The sequence below is a fragment of the Calidris pugnax genome, unplaced genomic scaffold (genome assembly GCF_001431845.1).
Source record: "Calidris pugnax isolate Ruff unplaced genomic scaffold, ASM143184v1 scaffold8, whole genome shotgun sequence".
Classification (NCBI taxonomy): domain Eukaryota; kingdom Metazoa; phylum Chordata; class Aves; order Charadriiformes; family Scolopacidae; genus Calidris; species Calidris pugnax.
Window position 1 is genome coordinate 1,639,614 of NW_015090830.1, and position 20,860 is coordinate 1,660,473.

At 38.2% G+C, this 20,860-nt stretch overlaps 1 protein-coding gene across 1 annotated transcript in view; it reads left to right on the plus strand.

The window, feature by feature from the left end:
• ADCY2 (adenylate cyclase 2 (brain)) overlaps window positions 1–20,543 on the plus strand; it is a 198,162-nt gene extending 177,619 nt beyond the window's left edge. Inside the window, exons 19-24 of the mRNA XM_014941045.1 lie at window positions 1,430–1,588; window positions 8,046–8,192; window positions 9,323–9,430; window positions 11,520–11,634; window positions 16,249–16,373; window positions 17,715–20,543. Coding sequence (XP_014796531.1) covers window positions 1,430–1,588; window positions 8,046–8,192; window positions 9,323–9,430; window positions 11,520–11,634; window positions 16,249–16,373; window positions 17,715–17,867 — 807 coding nt within the window. The 3' untranslated portion in view covers window positions 17,868–20,543. The remainder of the gene's footprint in view (window positions 1–1,429; window positions 1,589–8,045; window positions 8,193–9,322; window positions 9,431–11,519; window positions 11,635–16,248; window positions 16,374–17,714) is intronic.
• The last annotated feature ends 317 nt before the right edge of the window (window positions 20,544–20,860 follow it).

Sequence of the window (20,860 nt, forward strand, 5' to 3'; positions counted from 1 at the left end):
TCTGAGTTCTGTGCCATTTTATGTGGCAGCCTAAATTTCATTCAATAAATAATAAGGCAGTAAATAAATCATCTGCTTAATATTAGTTCTTGAAGAAGAAATATATGCTTTTGAAGGCTCCATCTTATCTACCACCTTTTCTTTTCAATACAAAGTTGGTACAGTGTACGGACACCTAATTTCAGTTTTATGCCAGGCATCCAGTTTACTTTTTTCAATTTATGCAAATAATCCCGACATCCCAGGTTTTTATTGGATTTTTTCTGCATGAATACAATTGGTGCCATTTGAATTTATCATCTATGTGAAGTACTTGGATGTATAAATATATAATATACATATTTAAAAGTTTGCCAAATCATTTTAGTAGCATCTCATTTCAACTCTCCACTCTAGCTTTGGCTGTGATCTTAACAAAGTGTGTATCAATCATTTTAAGCTGTGACAGCCACCATCCAATCAGAAGGACTAGTCTAAATTTTATGTGATGCTTACAGAATGCTAATACTAGCTAGCATTTTTAGGTTTTTCTGTAACAAGATTGTGATCATAATCATGTTTTCCAGGTCAATAACATAGACTTCATTGAGGCTGCACAATAGTGTGAAACCAGTGGACTACATTGAAATTGCTCTTGATTTATATCAGCTCAAATGATACAGTCAGGCCAGTGGAGGGTTTATTGGAGAAATATTGCCATAGAATTTATCACTAAACATTGACAATACTGAAAAGAAGTAGAGAGAGCTCCAAAAAATGCATTTTATTAATTTCTCAACTTCTTTGTAATGAAATGGGACAAAAAGAAGAGAAGGGTAAAGTATTATAGAAAGCAGTTAAAAGAAAAAAAAAAAAAAAACCAAACCTAACAAAAAAGCCCTCAACAAAACCAAAACTGGATTGGCCCAAATGACTGGGCCATTTTTGACAATCTGATAATGACGTGATGAGCTGAAGGCATATCATATCAATAGGCTGCTTTTCTCTTGTACTGCCCACTTTTTACCAGGCTGATCACATGACATAAGTTGAAGTTGGTAAAAGTTTGAGTCTTCCTAAAAGGCCCATCATTGTAAGTGACATTCTAGATGTCAGATAAATAAGACATCGTATTAAGTTGCAAAACTGCAAATTGTTTCCATAACAGTGTTTGATTTCTGGAATTAATTTCTACGAAAGCCTGAGAGTAAATAAATGTATCTTCCATTTTTTAAAGCACCTTTTAACTTTATTTTTTCCAGGGCCTTTTTATGAGCCTTTTTGTTGGGGGGGGAGCTTATTAGTTTGAAGAAATGTATATGTAGTGGCTTAAGCGGCCAAATAATAGCCTTGTAGGGGTGGTGTACTATGCTTATTTTTTCTCTTAAACCTTTATTCCATCAGGACAAGATGCCTATTGTTTCTTTACCTCTGTGTCCTCTTGTAACAGAATGAATATTACTGTAGGTTAGACTTCCTGTGGAAGAACAAATTCAAAAAAGAGCGTGAAGAGATTGAAACCATGGAGAACCTGAATCGGGTGCTTCTGGAGAATGTGCTTCCAGCCCACGTAGCTGAACACTTCTTGGCAAGAAACCTGAAGAATGAGGTCAGCCATCTCTGTATATCCTCTGTCTGTCAGAAAGCAGCATGTCCTGGAAATAACACTTAATGCTGATTTGAACATAGGTCCATACAGTGAGATTATAGATTTACAGTCACTTTCATTCCCCCTTACCTCCCTGAAAGGCTTGCTTTACACCACTGAATGCACCTTAATATCTTGAAGTAAAAACTGTGAAATTATTTTAAGTGGCAATGCACTTCGCCTTTCGAAGGAAGGGAAAAAAGGGTGTGGAGGAAGAACCAGACCGTTGAATCAACAGAGATTTGAATTTAAATCATATGCATTCAGATAACCTTTTTCTTTGTGATTAGAGTGGAGCTGCATCCAGGTTCTAAATTTTCTTCTGGTGACTGGACGCCTGTCTTACTGGAGTGAAAATTAACCTTTTCCCTGAAACAGCAGCTATGTTAATTCTGGAAGGGGGTTCTGAACACTGAATTACCTGTTTACGGACCTAATCCAAGCATCAGAACACTCAAACAAAAGACCCCTGTCAACATTGGGAGAAATTAGATCTGCTCCTAATATTGCTTTAAATTTTTAATAAAGCCAAAAAAGATGAAAAAAATTATGGAGTAGTATTTAGCAAGAGCGGCAGTTATAGAGATCTTAAATGCAATAGTTTTAGTTACTTGTGATTACTTGTGCATACTAAACAATTGTTCCAAAACTGAGAAAAGAGAGGAGAGGGCAACTTTAAGGATTCTTTTTTGATCTTCTGTGTCAAAAAGGCCAATGTCTTCCCCTTTACTGTGGTTTGTATTAAGCAGTACTAATCAGTACTTTGTATCAGTACTTCAGTACTACCCGCAACTATTCATTTGGTAGCTAATATCGAATGTAAACTGCTGTGGGGTTCCTTTGAATCCAGTGAAGACCTTGGCTGGAAGCCACGTTGGCTCAGCTCCAGTTCTTAGTTCAGGCATTAAACACAGCAAACCATCAGGAGATTGCTTTCTCATTTATATGCTATTCCATCTCAGCTCCCCAGCAGAGCAACACCATCTGCTCACCTTTGTATTGGCAACTGGATTTATATTGTCACCCCTCAAGATTCCTAGGCTGGAATAAGCTTTAGTAAATTTAGTGAAAATCAGAAATTGTAATGTGCTGAGCTCTCCTATCAGTCATGTCAGCCAAAGTAAAAATGATTTGACATAGTTTTAGCGGCATTTCTTTAAAAAAGAATATTCAAATTGTTTCTTGTTTAGTTTATCTTTAAACACAGTTTTCAAAGAACCTTTCAAATCCCTGGAGATGTTCAGGAATATAAGCATCTGGCATGTCTTAAGATTTGTTTCAATGTCAGCAAGGACGTGTTGAGCCTTAAAGGACATTCTGTGTGTGTGTGCGTATACACCTAAGAATATGTTAGGACAGATCAAGCCTTTGTTTTCTTTGTGTGGATATTCAGGTAAATAGATACTGAACTGAAACTTGTCCCTGTTTTCCTTATTGCAAACATTCATGTTAATATGGTTTGATGTATATTCTTCTCTGTTTAAACCAGATTTTGAGATGAAAATTAATCTAATGGATGAATAGTCAGTTTCAGAACACTACTTCTCTTAGAATTTTATGTGTGCAGCTGTATGGAGAAAAAGGAAGACAAAGTATGCTGCTGAAGAACTGGCAGCAGGAATGAAAGGGGGGGAAAATGAGTGGATCAATGCTGACTAGGAGTAGTGGGACTGTGCTTTTAGACAGCCAACAAAGGTCTTTTCATAACAGGATGCACATTGACTAATGCTGATATGGTAAAAGCAAGTTACTCCAGAGCAAACCATAATAAAGGTTTGTTTGCTTTACTCGAACCTCCGGAACTGGGTTTCTGCTTACAGTCTGTGTGCTGGGTACCAAACAGGGTGCTTTGCAGTTGAGAGAGAGAATGATAGGAACAAATATAAAATGAAAAGCAGGAAACGGGGCCAGGATTAACTCTATCTGCATGTCACTTGTGCAGCCTTTTCCTTTATGCTGTTAGCATCCAGATCCCCTACTAGTAAAAAGTGCTCAGGAGCTTTTGAGCTGCAAGCTAACTGGCAAGCACATTACTGAGCAAGAGAAATCCTGTTTCACTGGTTGTAGGTTGGAGTCAGCACCCTACTTAGAGCAGAAATTCTGTCCCAGAGAAGCTGATGCCATACCCTTACAAGAGTTAGAATGCGATCAGTTTGTCTCCTCCATCCTGAGAAGGTCTACAGGCACTGGAGAAGAAGAAGGGATGGTAGAGAGAGCCAACCAGCAGAAATTCAGATGTTATCAAAGGAGAAAAAAGGGAAAAACGAGAGATTGACTGCAGCAGACAGGATGATTAATTTTGTTGAAAGAGGCGAAGCCATTCTTCCTCAAATGGTGTTGCATTTAATTTTCTAATTAAACAGTTTGGAGAACACTGTTTCAAGAGACGTACTCACAGGAAAATTAAGACACCAAATTGCCACTGCCTTTATTATTATGTATGATCGAAATAAACTAGCTGGGAATACCTCCTTAAAATTCTCTGACATTTATTGTGACAGGAACAATTACTATTCATCTGGTTATAAACCGTGCCATTTGTTGTTGTTTCCATGCTGCTACTATGCTATACAACGTTAGTAGGATGAATATTGCCCCACTATTAGAGAGGAAGGAGGAGAAATGGGACACTGTTGCTGAGCTTCAGCATATGACAAGTGTTCATATACAATGTGTCCATTTATTTTGAGGTGGAGGAGAGGAAGGAGTGATAACTGTGGTTAGAGAAAAAGAAGATTTGTGTCTATAAGTGTAACAGTCAGGCATGCAAACCTTTCTTCCAGCGTATTTGTCCCTGTACTGGGTGGACAGCCAACAGCATGAAGCACACTGCCCTTCCTGTGTCACAACAGCACTTTTATTTGAATCTCTGCTCCTGTCTCCTGCTCATATTTCTCTTCCTGATGACTGTGACTTGTGCAAGTTGCCATGATTTATTCCGGGCAACACTTCTGCTTTCAGGGAAGACAGGAAAAGCACTTCCTAATAGCTAATTAGTGCTCCACAGCTCTTTCAGTGGCAGTCGTAGTTAGATGGGAGTTGTCACCCATCAGCAGTCCAGTCAACTGCAGGGCCCAGGCAGTATCCAGTGTTAGGATACTTCAGCAAAAGTTCATGGAAGAGCTGAAGATAATGTGCTATTCTGCGTCTGCTTTTACCTGTAAATGTAAGGGCATATTTTGCAGATGCAGATTCTAGTTATGCATTTTTCTAGTATTCACATAAGAGTTCAGGTTTTTAACCCTCTAAGCTTTTATCTTTCATGTTGTTGAATAGCAATGAAATAAACATTTATATATCTTTTTTGTAGAGTATTTTTCCTTATTCTACTTTTAAATGTTCTATTTATCTTCTGGTTCCTGTATTACGAGGTGGTAAAATGAATGCTTTTTCTACCATCGCTGCTTCATATTGTTCAGTAATACCATATCCCTGCAGCACTGCATAGTCGGTCTCCTTTTCCTGTAAGGGTTCAGTTGTAACTCTCAACAGACCTGTATTTTTATGACTTGAAGTTATATTCCCAAATATACCTTCATATGGTGTTAGTTTCCATGTGCTGTTTCAGATAGAGCACTTTCCCAGTATACCGACTCCGTGTCTAGATTTTGTCTGCTTCACAAAATTTACAACTGGTATCTCATCAATAATATAATTCTGGCACATTTTACATTCTCAGGATGCAAAATCAGCAGGATTCAATGAATAAAATAAATCAACTGTTATCTAATGTTTATCTGGTGAATTAAAACATCTTTTTTTTTTACTAATTAACAAAATTCTTTGGACAATAGAACTGTACATTAATATTAAGTGTACTATTAATTTGGCTGGATTCAACTTACTGGAATTTTCCAGCTGGTAGGGATATGAACAGAAATATATATTATTTAAAAAAAAATATTTCTACAACCTGTTTATTTTGTCAGGTCAAGTTTCAAAAGTATGTGTAACAATCCATGTTTTGAGTATTCAAGGTCTACGTTCTGCTATAAATACTCTTGTATCTCCCTCCAGTCTTTTAGATAACACTGTGAATTTCCGCTTCTGGAAGGCCCTATATTTGTGCAGTCCTCTTTTAATAACCAGCACCATGTGTGTGGCCTGAATTCCTTCACCCAAAATTGAAAGCAAGTTACTGGGAAGGTGACTTGAGGAAATAGAAGGAAAGCTGAGTTAACCAGAGAAGGCAAGCTCTGTACCTGTTCTGCTAGCTTGTCTACGAAGAGCACTCAGTGCATTAGATATTAACTTTTGAGTATATTTATATGCAAATGTTACTGCACCTTCGGCGTAGACATGCCTGACATAAACTTGAAGTAAGCAGATGTGAAGCAAAATGCAAACTGCAAAAGGAAAATATTAGAGGAGCGAGCCTGTTTATCTTCTTTTATGGCTCCACTTAAATAATTTCAAGTGGTGTATGCACCAAGTCTTGGTGCACACATACTCAAGACAGCCACCAGTGTATGTCACTGCAGAGTGGACCTGGTTTTAAGTGTGGGAGACTGGAACAAAGAGAAGTCCTTTCGTGCCTGAGCTTCTGAATTTCTTAGTCATCCTGTATAGTTTCAGGCACACCTCCCGAGTGCCTACATTAGGAAAAATTACCTCTTTAGACTTTTTTCCATAGCTGACTGAGAGAAAGAAACACTATCTGAGGTGATTCTGCTGTACTGACAATATAGGACACATAGGATGGCTGTGCTCTCAAAGCAGTGCTTAAATTGGCTAAATTCAGCCAGAGGGGTTCTCTCTCCCCACCATTTGATTACTTTATTATATGGATTAAATTTATTAACCAGGTGTTTATGGAGGTGGATAAAATAGATGGCAGAAAAATATTATCACAATATTGATTCTTCATTAAAAACTCTCTCGGGAAAAGGACAATGAAGATCTAGAACTCCTTTGAAGTTTAGTTGTGATCTGACAGTGAACTCATCGGCTTGGACATTTTGGTTAGTCGCTTTTCATTTGCACAATCAGGTCACTTTAAAGTGATAATGAGTTTGTATATATGTTTTTAAGTTGTGTGTTGATACAGATGGGCAATTTCAATTGGCTCAGCTTTAAGAATATAAATAATAATGGTGAATTGTAACGATGTATTCAATCCCCACTAAACAGTGGCATGGTGGAGCTTCAGTGATGCTGTGGTTGTGGAATCCTTAGAAAAAGGGGCAGAAAAAATTAGTAATAAATCATCTGTCTCCTCCAGCTACCTGGGTTCCTCACTGTCTGGCATTATTTTCATGTTTGCCCAGAAACTTCCCTCACAACTGTTCTGGGATGAGGCAGTCAACAGTTTTCCCATAGTTCTGCTATATTTCAGTTATACATCACCAATAGAAATTCACTATTTATGTACACATCTGTGAACATACTTTCAAAAGAAACACATTGTCAGTGAAATTGCAGAAAAAAAAGAAAAGCTTCAATAAGTAAAAAGGTAAATAATATTTGATGGTTCTTGAAATCACAGAACAAATCCTATTCACCTTATCCACACGATTATTGAAAAGCTTGTTTTACTCAAGTAATAACTTGGATAGAATTCGACTTTATAGTAGTTTACAGCATCTCTTATTGCTGTGGTTACCTTTGTGTGTAGACAGTAACTTTTCTTAAGCATTAGTTTAATAAATATTCTTTCTTTACTTTTTTTAAGGATGTGAATTTATCCTGAAAGAAGAGATATTTTAATGTTTAAGGGCGGTGGAGAGGAAACTTAATCAGGGGGTGGTGTGTTCATTTTTAGCACCAAGTCTTCCTGTGGAGCAGAGGTTCTCTTATTTCAGTGGTCACAGAAGGCAGTGGAGAATCTGACATAAATAAATTTTAGTTCAGGTCTCATCTTTCCCTTTGCCTCCACTCCTTGTTATGGAAAAGAAATGACAATTATTTTGTCCTATTAGGCATCTTATGATTTTAGGTTAGGAACTATCAGGATTGTATTGGATTATGCATTTCTAGTGCATTGGGTTTGTGATTTTGGTTCAGTTTTCTAGCTTTTCCAATAACGCAGCTAATAATAAATTAGAGATTATTTTGTAAAATATAATTTCAGCCGTGCAAGCCTGACCAAATTCTCCACATGAGAATCCTCAGGAGAATCCTATCTAATAAACTGGTAAACATTTCATGTTCACAGACTTAATGTTCAGGAGGGAAAAAAGTTAACTTTAATCAGTAAAATATTTTCAGCTGTATATGTTGAGACTATTTAACAAACAGGTTTATACACCATTTAAAATGAATAAATGCAACTAAATGCAAAAAATACCCAACCACTGTCTTAAAGCATTCCAACCACTGCCTCCCTTTTCAGAACCAGGAAACTGCATAGTAATAAGGAAACGTTTTAGAGCTGGTTATGTCAGATTTTTTTTTCTCTATTCTTTTTTCTTTTGGACAGGATCTATATCATCAGTCGTATGACTGTGTCTGTGTCATGTTTGCTTCTGTTCCGGATTTCAAGGAATTTTACACAGAATCTGATGTAAATAAGGAAGGCTTGGAATGTCTCAGACTGCTAAATGAGATCATTGCTGACTTCGATGATGTATGTACTTCTAACAACAATCAACATATGGTTTCAATCTTAATGGGTATGCAACAGTAAGCAAACGTACTTGAAAGGGAGAGTGGAAGAGCTGTCAGAAAAGAACTTTTCTGTGCCTAGTCACATGGAAATAACTTACAGGGAGTATTAAAGGAAAAAGAAATTTATTTGGGCTAAATCAGATATTGGTCTGACATCATACTCAGTTGCTTTTAATTCACTATAATGAGAATCCTATGTGCATATCTGATGGAGAAATTTCTGCCCTTTAGCTGCAGCTCATGAGGCAGTCGTATTACATGCCATATATTAACTACCATTTCTAAATACTGGTGCCTAAAGTCAGGTATGTAAAACCATGTCTCCTAAAATGATACAGCTTTGTGTTACACCTTATCTCTGTTGGTCTTATTTAGGGAGTGTTGATCAGTTGATACATGAGCAACTCAAAGGATTACATAAGTTTTAATATTCCGTTCTCTGAAGTTACAAGCAAGTACAGAGTATGACCACAGATGGATTGTGAAAAGGCAGTTGTAAAGGTCTCACTGAGAACAGTATTTCTGTTCTCAGTGAGAAGTTATTAGTGATGAAGACACTAGAAAAAGGCAGAGTCTGGATTTGTGGATCTGCAGCTATAGAGGGTATTTTAGCAGCAAACCCATTTGGAGAACTTTGGAATGTTGAAAACAACTTGGGATGTGAACTAAATTCCTTGGATTTTAGTCCCATTGGCATCAACTGTCCCATTGGCATGGAAGAGATACTTACTTTCAGAAAGCTGCTTAAAGCTTAACTGTCGGCTCACATGGTGACTCAGTTCCAACATCGAAGTCTATTATTTTTTTAGAGCTGTATGTACAATAAGGTGGATTTTATTCTCATTACTATAAATTTAGTCCCTTTATAGTTAAAAGGTATTTTAGCAGTCAGAAATTCCCTCTCCTTGGAGGCTGTAACCATTGTTTCATCCATCCTTAAGTCCTTCATCCTGTATATATTTGTGAAGCCATTGGCTGTCTATTAAGAAAGTGTTACAGGAACTGATGTTCTGAATGCTGTTAGTAACAATGCTGATAGAGTAACAAGGCTGCTGATCTGAATAATGAAAAATCATCCTTGTTTTACAGTTATTGTCAAAGCCAAAGTTCAGTGGAGTTGAAAAGATAAAGACCATTGGAAGCACTTACATGGCAGCAACAGGATTGAGCGCCACACCCAACCAAGAACAGTGTCAGGTACAGGAAAAGGTTCTTGCTTAATAAAAACCATGTTCAAATGAAAGCTAAAATTCTGTTCATTAAACTGCAGGTTATGTATAATGTTGTGGCCTAGTTTTTTCTAATTAAAGTAGATTGCATTGTACAGGACCAGTGTATACCTTTGTTTAATAGTCTCTGGGAATTATTGCTCTTCACATTATGGTTTGAAAGTGCCACCTCTGTATTTGCTAAGTCTAAAACAGGCCTTCTACTCAAAATACAATACAGTATTTTATTGCTACATGCTGCAGCAAAAATGGATTTACAGACTGTACAAAAGACTGTAAGAATGAGTATTTTCCATTGTAAGCTGGGAGGGCTGAGTACCTGTATTAACCATACACTTACAGAACCTTCAAGCTCAGCACTGAGAACATGTTCCTTTGTTTCTAGATTACTTAATAGGGTAGAATTGGGAACTCCAGTCAGTAGAAATAAATTGCAGAGAAGCAATTCGTAACTTTTAAGCAAAAATCTTGCTTTTGCCATGATCTTTAGAGTACTACGGGTTAGCAACAGAGAGCGAGCAATCATGAATCAACACATTCTCTGCTAAGGATTAATGTGTTCTTGCCAAACTCATGTACCTTCTAGACAGAAGCAATTAACTCCTGAACCATAGATCCTGAGGACAAAAAAAGAAAAAAGAATGATTTTACATTAGCTCTGACATTTAATATAAGGAGGTGAAGGGGATGAAGGAAATGCAGAACTGTAGACTGGAGATAAGAAGACATAGAGGATGTCTCAGTCACAACTCAAAACTAGTGTGTGTGCAGGAAGAAATTTATCATTTGAGTTATTTCCACAAACTGTGAGTCAAGTGATCCAAGCTTTGGTGTTCCTTTGGTGATTTAGTACACATTTTCAAAGGAAATCCACCAAACTCAGCAGCCTTCAGTCTAGATGGCCAAAGATCCACAGGTGCTGTAGTACCTAGTGTGGCGGTGGCTGACTGCTCGGCATACTGCTGGGAACAGTCCCCAGCTTAAAACAAGCACCCAAGGAAGACCAAGTGCCTAAGGAGGGGGACCGAATACATCAACTGAACAGGAAACCATCTGTCTTACCTAGGAGTGAATTCCAAAGGAAACAGACTTCATTTATCTAAACAGCTGCTCTGGCAAGCACTACTACTGTCCCACCTAGGCTGATGCATCTACTGTACGAATCTTCTTCCAAAGTTGTCATCTGTCCGTCTCTCCTGTCACTTTATATCAAGGAATTAGGAAGACTTGCTCATTTCTCACAGGGATCACTGAGGCCATGTCTTATGAAATCATTCTCTTGTCAGGATCCTACCCTGGGCTGTAGGATCTCGAAAAACAATTTTCTCCTCAGCCTGAGCAGATTCAAACTAGTACTTAGAAATCAGGCTACACTGTTGATCTATGAGGAGACATTAAGTCCATAGCTTTCATAAGTGGTATAAGCTCTGAGCTAGAAAATTGGGGGTCAGAGAAGGATGGGTTGCCTTCTTCCTCTCTTCCTCTTGTATTTTACTCATGTTCAGGTCTATTAGATGTTCTCGGAGGTGCTTATTTATCTACCAGATGAGATCAGTGGAGGAACTCTTAAAATTGGGAATTTCACTGGAGCTTAACCATTAACTAGGGTGCTGAACTGTGCAACAGTGAGAGGGAGGAGTCTCTTTGGGGCTGTTCACAAGCATTATTTATTATTAAAGGGCATAAAATAGAAGCAGAGAAAATTAATGAGCAAATCCTAGGCCCACATAAACATTGAGTGCCTTTGAGATTACATAGCAGCTAATCAGTTATTTGACAATCAAAACATTATATTAGACATGTTTTGGATCTATCATCTCTAGACTGCCTTATTGTGTAAGTAAACCACATCCTGGTCTATTGGCCATTGATTGATCCAGCTGACGCTGGACAGGGCACCATCTTCCACATTAATTTTCTTCTGCTGCCTGCTGGCATTAGGACATCCCTAAGGGTTTAAGTGCTTTCAAGTGTTTGGCATATTTTGGTTGTATTTTTACAGCAACTAAGGCTAAGGAAAATAATTTTATTCTGTTTGTCTGACTGTTTAAATTCAGGAACCTGAACGACAGTATATGCACATAGGAACCATGGTGGAATTCGCATTTGCCTTGGTGGCGAAACTGGATGTCATAAACAAGCATTCGTTCAATGACTTCAAGTTACGAGTAGGTACGTATCACAGGGTTTTTATGAGAATATCGTGGCGGGAGGGGGGAATTCAGTGTGAAGTATCAGCTGATTAAAGTGTTAGTAGAACTGACCAAAAAAGCCACAAAAGTAAGTAGCACCATCTTTACCCAGTTCAAAGGCAGCTTTCGAGGTATTGCCCATTAACCATAGCTGCGATAGGGCTGTTTCAAGGCAGGGCTCAGAAAAGGGCAGTATTCCTAAGTAATGAATGGTTGAAAAATACACTCCCATGGCTCTGAATTGTTTTATGGTAACTCTATAATAATTATTCCAGAGTTGTTAACAGCATAAATTCATTAAGCTTATCAATACCAAAGGACACGAGAAGACTCTAGACAGGGTTTTACAAGAACCACATGAATGGTTTTGGAGGACAAGTGTTATAAGAGGTCAGTGAGGCTGGAGTTTGAAATATTTTAGATATACTAAACTCAAGCAAGAATATGAAAATGCACCCTTTCCTTCCCAGTGTTAGACAAAGGAGGATATTTTTATTGTTGGTTATTCTGCAGTTATTAACAAATAAGAGCAAAGAGGAACAGTTGTTTTTATTTGAAAGGGGTATCCCTTGTATATTTCATCTTCTAATTGCTTCTACTTGTGCATCATGGTATTTTAAAACAGAAATAGGCAGCTGCAGCCCACCATGAAAAGCATGATGAAATAAATTAATTCAGAGCTGGTCAAGAACCATATGTTCCAAAATGTTTATTTCCTGATAGCACTACACAGCAGTCTTACAATGCAATGTGTAACTTGGAAAGTGTGAAATGAAAGCAGTAAATAAATATTGGAAACACATAAATCCTGTAAACATGTCAGAAGTATTTGATTTCCAACAGTTATTCTCCTGTCTTGTCTTTTTCTTGCTGAGCTGCTTGCTTTTCCTTTCGGCTTCTCCTTTCATGTTTATTTCACAGTGCCACCCACTGGCAAAACTTCCCATCTTCTGACTGGAAGTATTGGTGTGCTCCTGAGAGCACTTCTTTGCCAGTATGTTTTGTGTTCCTTGCTAGAGTTAAAAAAGCAAATCTGAAGTATGCTTCCTTCTCAAAGTGTTACAGAACTTGATGGGTTTAAAAGGAATGTGTAGAGATATCATATTTCTGTACAGAATAAATACTAAACTCAATACTAAACTCAAGCAAGAATATGAAAATGCACCCTTTCCTTCCCAGTGTTAGACAAAGGAGGATATTTTTATTGTTGGTTATTCTGCAGTTATTAACAAATAAGAGCAAAGAGGAACAGTTGTTTTTATTTGAAAGGGGTATCCCTTGTATATTTCATCTTCTAATTGCTTCTACTTGTGCATCATGGTATTTTAAAACAGAAATAGGCAGCTGCAGCCCACCATGAAAAGCATGATGAAATAAATTAATTCAGAGCTGGTCAAGAACCATATGTTCCAAAATGTTTATTTCCTGATAGCACTACACAGCAGTCTTACAATGCAATGTGTAACTTGGAAAGTGTGAAATGAAAGCAGTAAATAAATATTGGAAACACATAAATCCTGTAAACATGTCAGAAGTATTTGATTTCCAACAGTTATTCTCCTGTCTTGTCTTTTTCTTGCTGAGCTGCTTGCTTTTCCTTTCGGCTTCTCCTTTCATGTTTATTTCACAGTGCCACCCACTGGCAAAACTTCCCATCTTCTGACTGGAAGTATTGGTGTGCTCCTGAGAGCACTTCTTTGCCAGTATGTTTTGTGTTCCTTGCTAGAGTTAAAAAAGCAAATCTGAAGTATGCTTCCTTCTCAAAGTGTTACAGAACTTGATGGGTTTAAAAGGAATGTGTAGAGATATCATATTTCTGTACAGAATAAAACTTCCTTTCTTACCATAGATGACACATGCCACATACTTGCAAACATACTTATATCAGCACTGTCAGTACAGATAAAGAGCTGCTGAGTGTTGGGGCTAAATCTGCAAACTGATTAAAGCAACACCGACTCATTTAAAGTGGGGATTGTGAAGCAAAATTTCCAGGGGAAAAAAACCAAAACAACCTACTTGTGATTTTTAAAGTGTTTGCTTGTCCTATTGCTATAGGTTCCAGAAAAGTCAGATTCTTTTGCTTCATGAAATGAAGAATAATTAAATCTACAAAGGGACACAGGCCCCAAACTGGCATTCTTGCCATCTTGATCCAATATAGGCACCACTGAGATCTTCACTTCCCATCTTCACTTCAATTCTCCACTGCCCACCACCACCTGACCATAAAAGCATCTGATATCTGTAGCAATTAGAGCCAAAGAAACTTTTGAGTATCCATCTCCAACATGATGCCTGCTGGAAGAATTTAAACCCAAACTGCCATTTGTAAAACCTTCCTCAGACAGCATGTAACCCTAGAATTGTTGCAACTCACTAGAGGTCTCAGCTTTCAATCTTCATTTTCTTGCAAATGCCTGAAATGCTAGATGTGCCTTAGAAGGTACACAGGCTACTCTGATGCTGTCAGGTAAGGGAGAGAAGCACCTAGATTACATTTCAGGCATTCCTCCCCTTCTGTTAGCAAAGGTGCTTGATTTATTAGACTAGCTCAGATACGCTTTTGTGGCAAGTTTTGCACAGGTGCTGCTTTTTTTTTTCAGAACAGAACAGAGGCTGACATGTTGTTTTCCATATAGCTTCACGGTTAGAACATTCATCTCTGTTGTATGTGAACTTAATTTGATTTCTGCTTTTGGCTGAGGCTGCTCAAGCACAGGGATCCCGGTTCCCTGGAGAGTGCTATGAGCCCAGGCTGCAGGATACTTTGGAATGAGATATTCTTTGTCTGTCCTGCTGAAAAGTATTTGCTGAACAGTATTTGACTTTTCATGGAATAATTATTTGTCACTTTGGATATGAGAGAAGGAGACTGATGGTTTCACCCTCTGTTAGAGCATTCACCTGGACTGAGATAACTACTCTCCCAGCCTTGCCCCAACAAACATTCATGTGTGTCATGGAAAGAAGACCCACACTAGCAGGAATGACAGAGCAGCACAACCCAGAGTGCCTGGGTGGCCAAAACACATTCCTAAGAGTTATGGGAAGAACTCTCCTTGAAGGTGGAGGGATCTAAAGCTGGCTTTCCAGCCCCTAAGGTATTACTCTAACCATCAGCTGTGGTGGTTCAGGAATGAGGTGAAAAAAAAGCCACCTCCTGCCCATGGTATTTGGTAGGAAGGTCCCACCGCACTGCCTTAATTTCTGGACCATGGCAGAGCATAGGCCACACACATCTCTTCAGTACTCCCTACTAGCCAGCTTGGGCTACTCGGTAGGTGGCTTTTGTGGATTCCACTCTCATGTCCCTAGGCTTTCTACACATTGGATGTCATGAGGCAGAAATACACACCCGTGACTTGGTTGTTAATGCAGACTGTTGCAAGACCTAAGTCCCTTTGTGCATTCAATCCCAAGCACTTAGAGAAATACTTATCAGGTTCTATCTGGTATTCTTTAGGGTTTGCATATTTCCCCAGTTTTCTAAATTTAACTCCTACAGTCACTTTTTCCAGGGTTTCTAGGTGGGCTTATAGCCTGGTTGCTAGCCCGTGCTGGCACCTTACATATGATCCATACTAGATGAGCCAGCTCTGAGATGCCTCCCCGTGCTAAAACCACACTTTCTTTTTGCTGCATAGATATATCCCTAGTGGTGATTTCTGTCAAGGAATTAATAGAAGCCAGTTATGATCCATTGATGTGGAGATAATTTTAGAAATCAAAACTACTCGCTTATGTAGGATTTATTTCTCACTAGGTCTAATTTACCTGCTCACCGGTATGTATAGTTACAAGTGTAGGTATTTGACAATGGTTAACGATAGAGTTTTTGATTTTGCCTCCCGGTTTCCTTCCCTGCTAGCAGAGTCCAACTCACTCCCTTTACAAACATAATATAGGGTACAAACTGACTACAAGATAAAAAATGCCCAGAGTCTAATGAGGGACTATGCAATGTTGTTCTTCGCTCTTACAATGTGCATTTCAGAGCTAGCAATCTGTTACTCTTACTACATGATTATTCAAATTAATTGAATACATATATATTGATTGCAGTTATTTAGGACCATTCTATGGGCAATCCAGCCTTCAAAACAAGACTTCAAATCCTTCCAGCTCATTCAAATTAGTCTGTTCTACATTTAAGAGGCAAAGAACACTGTAAGAGTCATTTGATTTGGCCATAAACTATTGCAGAGAAGAGAAGCCCTTTTCACTGCAAGTTGCAATGAAATTATTGTCTATCTGTTTTCCCAGGAGCTGCTGCCCTCCCACAGTGTGTTCCTCATGCTAATAAAGGCAGTAGCAGGTTATTAGGATGCTAATGGTTGAAATACCAAAATTACTCAGGATGGGAGGGAGCTGTAAAACTTAAACTAGATGAACTAACTTTTGGCATTTTTATAACTAAGATCCTTCTGCTGTAAATGGTTGATAAAAGAGTGTGAACAGACTATTGGTTGCTGTACTCGCTATTCAGCGTGGGCCAAATACTGTGTTCATTGACTTGATATGTTACCAGATGCACTGTGTGTCCTTGTTTGGTGGATCTTCTTTTTTAATGTTAAGTTCTGATGTTTTCCAGGTATCAACCATGGACCTGTAATAGCTGGAGTAATTGGAGCTCAAAAACCACAGTATGATATCTGGGGCAATACAGTAAATGTGGCCAGCAGGATGGATAGCACTGGTGTCTTAGATAAAATACAGGTAAGTCTTGGGTTTGTGCTAGTATTTATCTTAATCCTTTGAGTTTGGTGCTTAAAAGACATCATATATTTGTACACTAAACATGTCTGTGTTTTGGAGCTATAGATGCCTGCAGAGAAAAATTTTCTTCCAGCTGTATCTATACATTTCAAAATAATTAGACCTTGGGCAGGGAAGTAAAGAATTAAAAGAAAATTATAGGGAAAATGAGAGAAGAATCAAAACTTGGTTTTGACCCTACAGAGGAATACAGTGGAGGAAGTCATGGGTTGCCTGGAAATTCATCCCTAGAATAAGAGAGGATTTGAGAGAAATCACATGTCTATTCTATGAATTTCTAAAGTCATAAAATACTAGCTACCTTATCTCTGAACATAATTCCCGATGTTAATTATTTCTAAATAAAGGAAATTACCATAACTGTTGTGCACGAAGTTAAATCCATACAGCAATCATGAAACTTCCCTTTTAATGAACCATGCTGATTAATAATCTTTATAGATAATTATCTGTATAGATTATAGATAGATCTGTATAGAAAAGACCTTCAGTTTACTAACTTTCTAGGGATTCCATAGGGATCATATTTTAGGTATCTGCCTACTATGCTGCCTAGCACTTTGGGATCCCAGCATGTGATTGAGAGCACTCCAAATCTGTGATTGAGACTATTCAGAACTAAATAATGGAAAAGTAAAGTTACACACTGCTGGTCAAAACTGAAAACAGAAGGGATGTCAAAGCAATGACATCTGCAAACAATTGCTTGCTTCACAAAGAAACACAGACAGTCTGAGACAATTCTGTTGTTCGACTTCCTCAACAGAGGTTGGACACCCTCTGCCCTAGTGGGCTTTCACCTAAAATGGCAGAACTGCCTAAAGTGTGGTTGACTGCAGTTATGTGAGAAACTGGCAACAGCTCTGGCAGATGATGCGAAGTGTCTCACTTCATTCACACAGCCTTAGCATCTGCAAAGAGGCGGGGAAGCTTAGGTCTGCTGAAATGGGAAGCGACTCCTGACGTTGAGAAGAATGCCGTATGAGGGAAGAGCGTTGTCCCTAGTGCCATTTGTGTGTCTGCGTGCCCTCTGTTTGCAATCCTAGGTACAGAAATGGTTATATCCAATGTCATACTTGATATAGGAGATTAGAATTGGCATCCAGCAACAGACTATTTGAAAGGTCAGGGGCTCAGTCTTCACTTGAGATCCTTAAAGGCCTTATAAGCTTTATAGCCAAATCCTTATGATTGCTTGGCACATACGTTCTCTTCACACTCTGGAAGAAGATTCTGCTTTGCTCTGTTACCAATGCTGATTGCATTACTGTATTGTTGCAGGTTACAGAGGAGACAAACAACGTCCTGCAAACACTGGGGTACATGAGCACTTGCAGAGGAATAATAAATGTAAAAGGAAAAGGAGAATTGAAGACATACTTTGTACATACTGAAATGACAAGATCCCTTTCACAAGGGAACGTGGCATCTTGAAGAATGCTTGTACGTGTCATCAATACCATATTTTCAGGAAAGTATCACGCACTTTTTAACTACATTTTGGCCCTTAACATGCGTGCTATTTTCTGGTATGTGGCACTTATTTTAATATGGCTGCAGAATAGTCCCATGAGCCATCATTTTGCACCTTGATTTCCTATGTTCAAGGACAGTTGCGATGTATGCTATAGGACTGGAAGATTGTACTGCTACTTGCACTGTTATTTGAAGACAAGAAAAGAAGGAATAGGAATTAAAAGGAGATCACTCATCCTGAAAGGACTAAAAAGAGATGTTAGTGACAAATGCGGGGAAAAAAGGCAATAAAGCTAGGGGTGCATACTATTTTCTGATGCATGGTGTTTTCTGGAAAATACAGTCGCTCCCCAATAGCATCCACTAATCTGGTATTAAAGTATACAGTATTTGTAAATAAGTTTACTCTGTCCACACATGATTTGGATGTGATCAGCAGTTGCATCTCATAGCCAGGGACACGTTGGGTGGCTTGCTGGCATTCTTTCTGAAGAGAGAACTAACAATGCTGGAATAGTTTTGTACAAACGTGTCAAATGTTTTGAAGCTATTGTCTTTTGTAAGGTTAATTCATTAAAAGTTTCTATGTACTTTGTCTTACTGTTGCTGTCTCTTAGTTTTGCTTCCTTACATGGCTTCTGTCGCTTTAAACCTGCGCGTCCTCTGCTGCTGCCACTCCTGCTGCTTTTTATTCAGCAGTTAGATATGGAGGCAGGCTATGGCCAGCAATGGCCCCAGTCAATAATATCTGCTAGGCTTGCTGCCTAGCAGTGCCTTTCAGAAATTGAATCACTTCTATTGTCTTCAGTTTTGGGCACTTTGCAGTCATTTACTCCCTAGGTGGTACAGAAGGCTTACCTCACATCCATAAACACAAGCAAAGTGGGGGATACTGGAGGCAGTAGTAGTGTTGCTCCTTTACCACTGGCCTGCAATACTTAAACAGTAACTAGGAGAAGCTGTATAAGAGAAGAAATGTTTTGTTTGTTTTGCACTTTGACAACCTCTTTTGCTCTTGCATGCCTTTCACTTAAGCTTTACAACGCCATATTTCATGGGATGTTTAAAATAATCTAATTTATCAGGACATGAGTATGAGCAGAAGATACAAAAAGTGCTACTTAGTGGATATTCAAGATTAATTTAAAACTCGTTGAATTAATAAGTATTACACTTGTGGAGTTTCATAGATAAGCCAGGTCAAAGACTGGAAAACCAGGCCAATGTACTATCTATGCTCTTTTGAAGCATAAATAGTAAAGACTAATTTTTGCTTTGCTATAGTCAGTACTTGAAATTAACATATTCTTTCAGTCATAACATCCTAACAAGACCAAAATTAATAAAATCCTCCTATTTACAATAGTATATGACAAGACTTTTTTTCTGACTGATATCGAATGAATATAGAAGTCAGTTCATGCACTATTAGCACTGGCTTTCTAGAGAAATGTAAAAAGTATTCCATTTTCTTATTCATGGAAGATACATTTATATTTATGTTGCACTGGTGTCCTTTCAGAAGGAGTTCTCAAAACTGTGGGGTAACAAATAAATGGCATCATGCCACAGTCTCACTGAGTGTGGCACCGTTTACTCATGGCAGCCATTTGCCCACAAGCAAATTCAAATGGCAGTGGTTTTCAAAATGCCTACATCTGCAGTAAAATAGACAAACTGAATTTTGATCCCTTTAAGTTAGTCTAAAAATGCAAGTTATTTCAATTATGTCCAACATAAGCCACTTGACGTCTCAGAGCTGGAGACTTTTATCAAGATAGGTGCTCAGTCTGTTATATCTCTGTTGTTGTCTTTATGGTTTCTTCCTTTTAATTATTAAGTTAAGATAAATATTTTCCAGTGCAATGAAAGACTTTCCTAATAGCTCACATAGCAGCAGAAACAATGTCTCAGTCATTGCCCAAACCAAGCTATCATTTACCCATGCTTTAAGGCTTCTCCTAAATCCCTTCTCTCCTCTTACTATGAATTTGTCCTAGCAACACTGAAAAAAATTTATTAATCTCTGAGACTTTGAATGTACTTTGGGCCCTTAAAATCATTCTGGTATTGTCACAGGTCAAAGCAATCATTTCTTTGATGAAAACCCCTTATATATAGTTGATTTTATTGTACTGTTGTATCTATGTGCAGCATTTAGGTATAACCTATACGTTCAGGACTTTGCTTTTCATTTGTATTCTTGCACATCAGTAGCAAACCTTGTTCCTAATTCAATAGCCTTGTTTCTATGATTTTGACAAAAGTTAACCAACATTATATTTCTGTAAGTCATGAAACGTTAAAACTTTTGAATGGCTGTGAGCTGACTGGTTCAATGGAATATAAAGAAAGATATATGTGTGCCCTCCAAGATCATGTTGAAGATGCCCTTGTTCAGAGCATTCATCTTTCATTGCTGTTCTCTCATTTTGTAGTTGCATTCAGATTCTTGCAGCCAAAACCTGCTAAAGAACAAGTGGGCAAAAGTTGATTATACCTGCAGTATGACGCCCAGACAAAGAAAGATGCATACCATCCCCTCTCTAGCCTTCAGTTGCTGAGTATTATTATTATCTTTCTAGTGCCGAGAAGCTATTTGTATCCAATAAATACTTTTTGTCTTCCAATGCATTTTACATTTACTGTTTATACTGTTTTATTTTTCCCCTGTCCAGACTGACCCAGAGTTCTTGTATCCTCTTTCTTTCTCTGCTGCGGTGATTTCGTCTGCCTCAGTAGCTGGATATAACACTGCTCATGTATCAGTCTGTAACCTGAAAAGCTTTATGATAACCATGCGAACCAGTATTTGACATTCCATATATTCTACATCACAGTAAGGCTGAAGTTCTGCTGCTTCCATGGTGGTGCCATAGTTCATAGGTCACTAGCAAACCACAAGGAGCGTGACTTCAAGAAGTACAATGCAAATGTATTTCACACTGTGA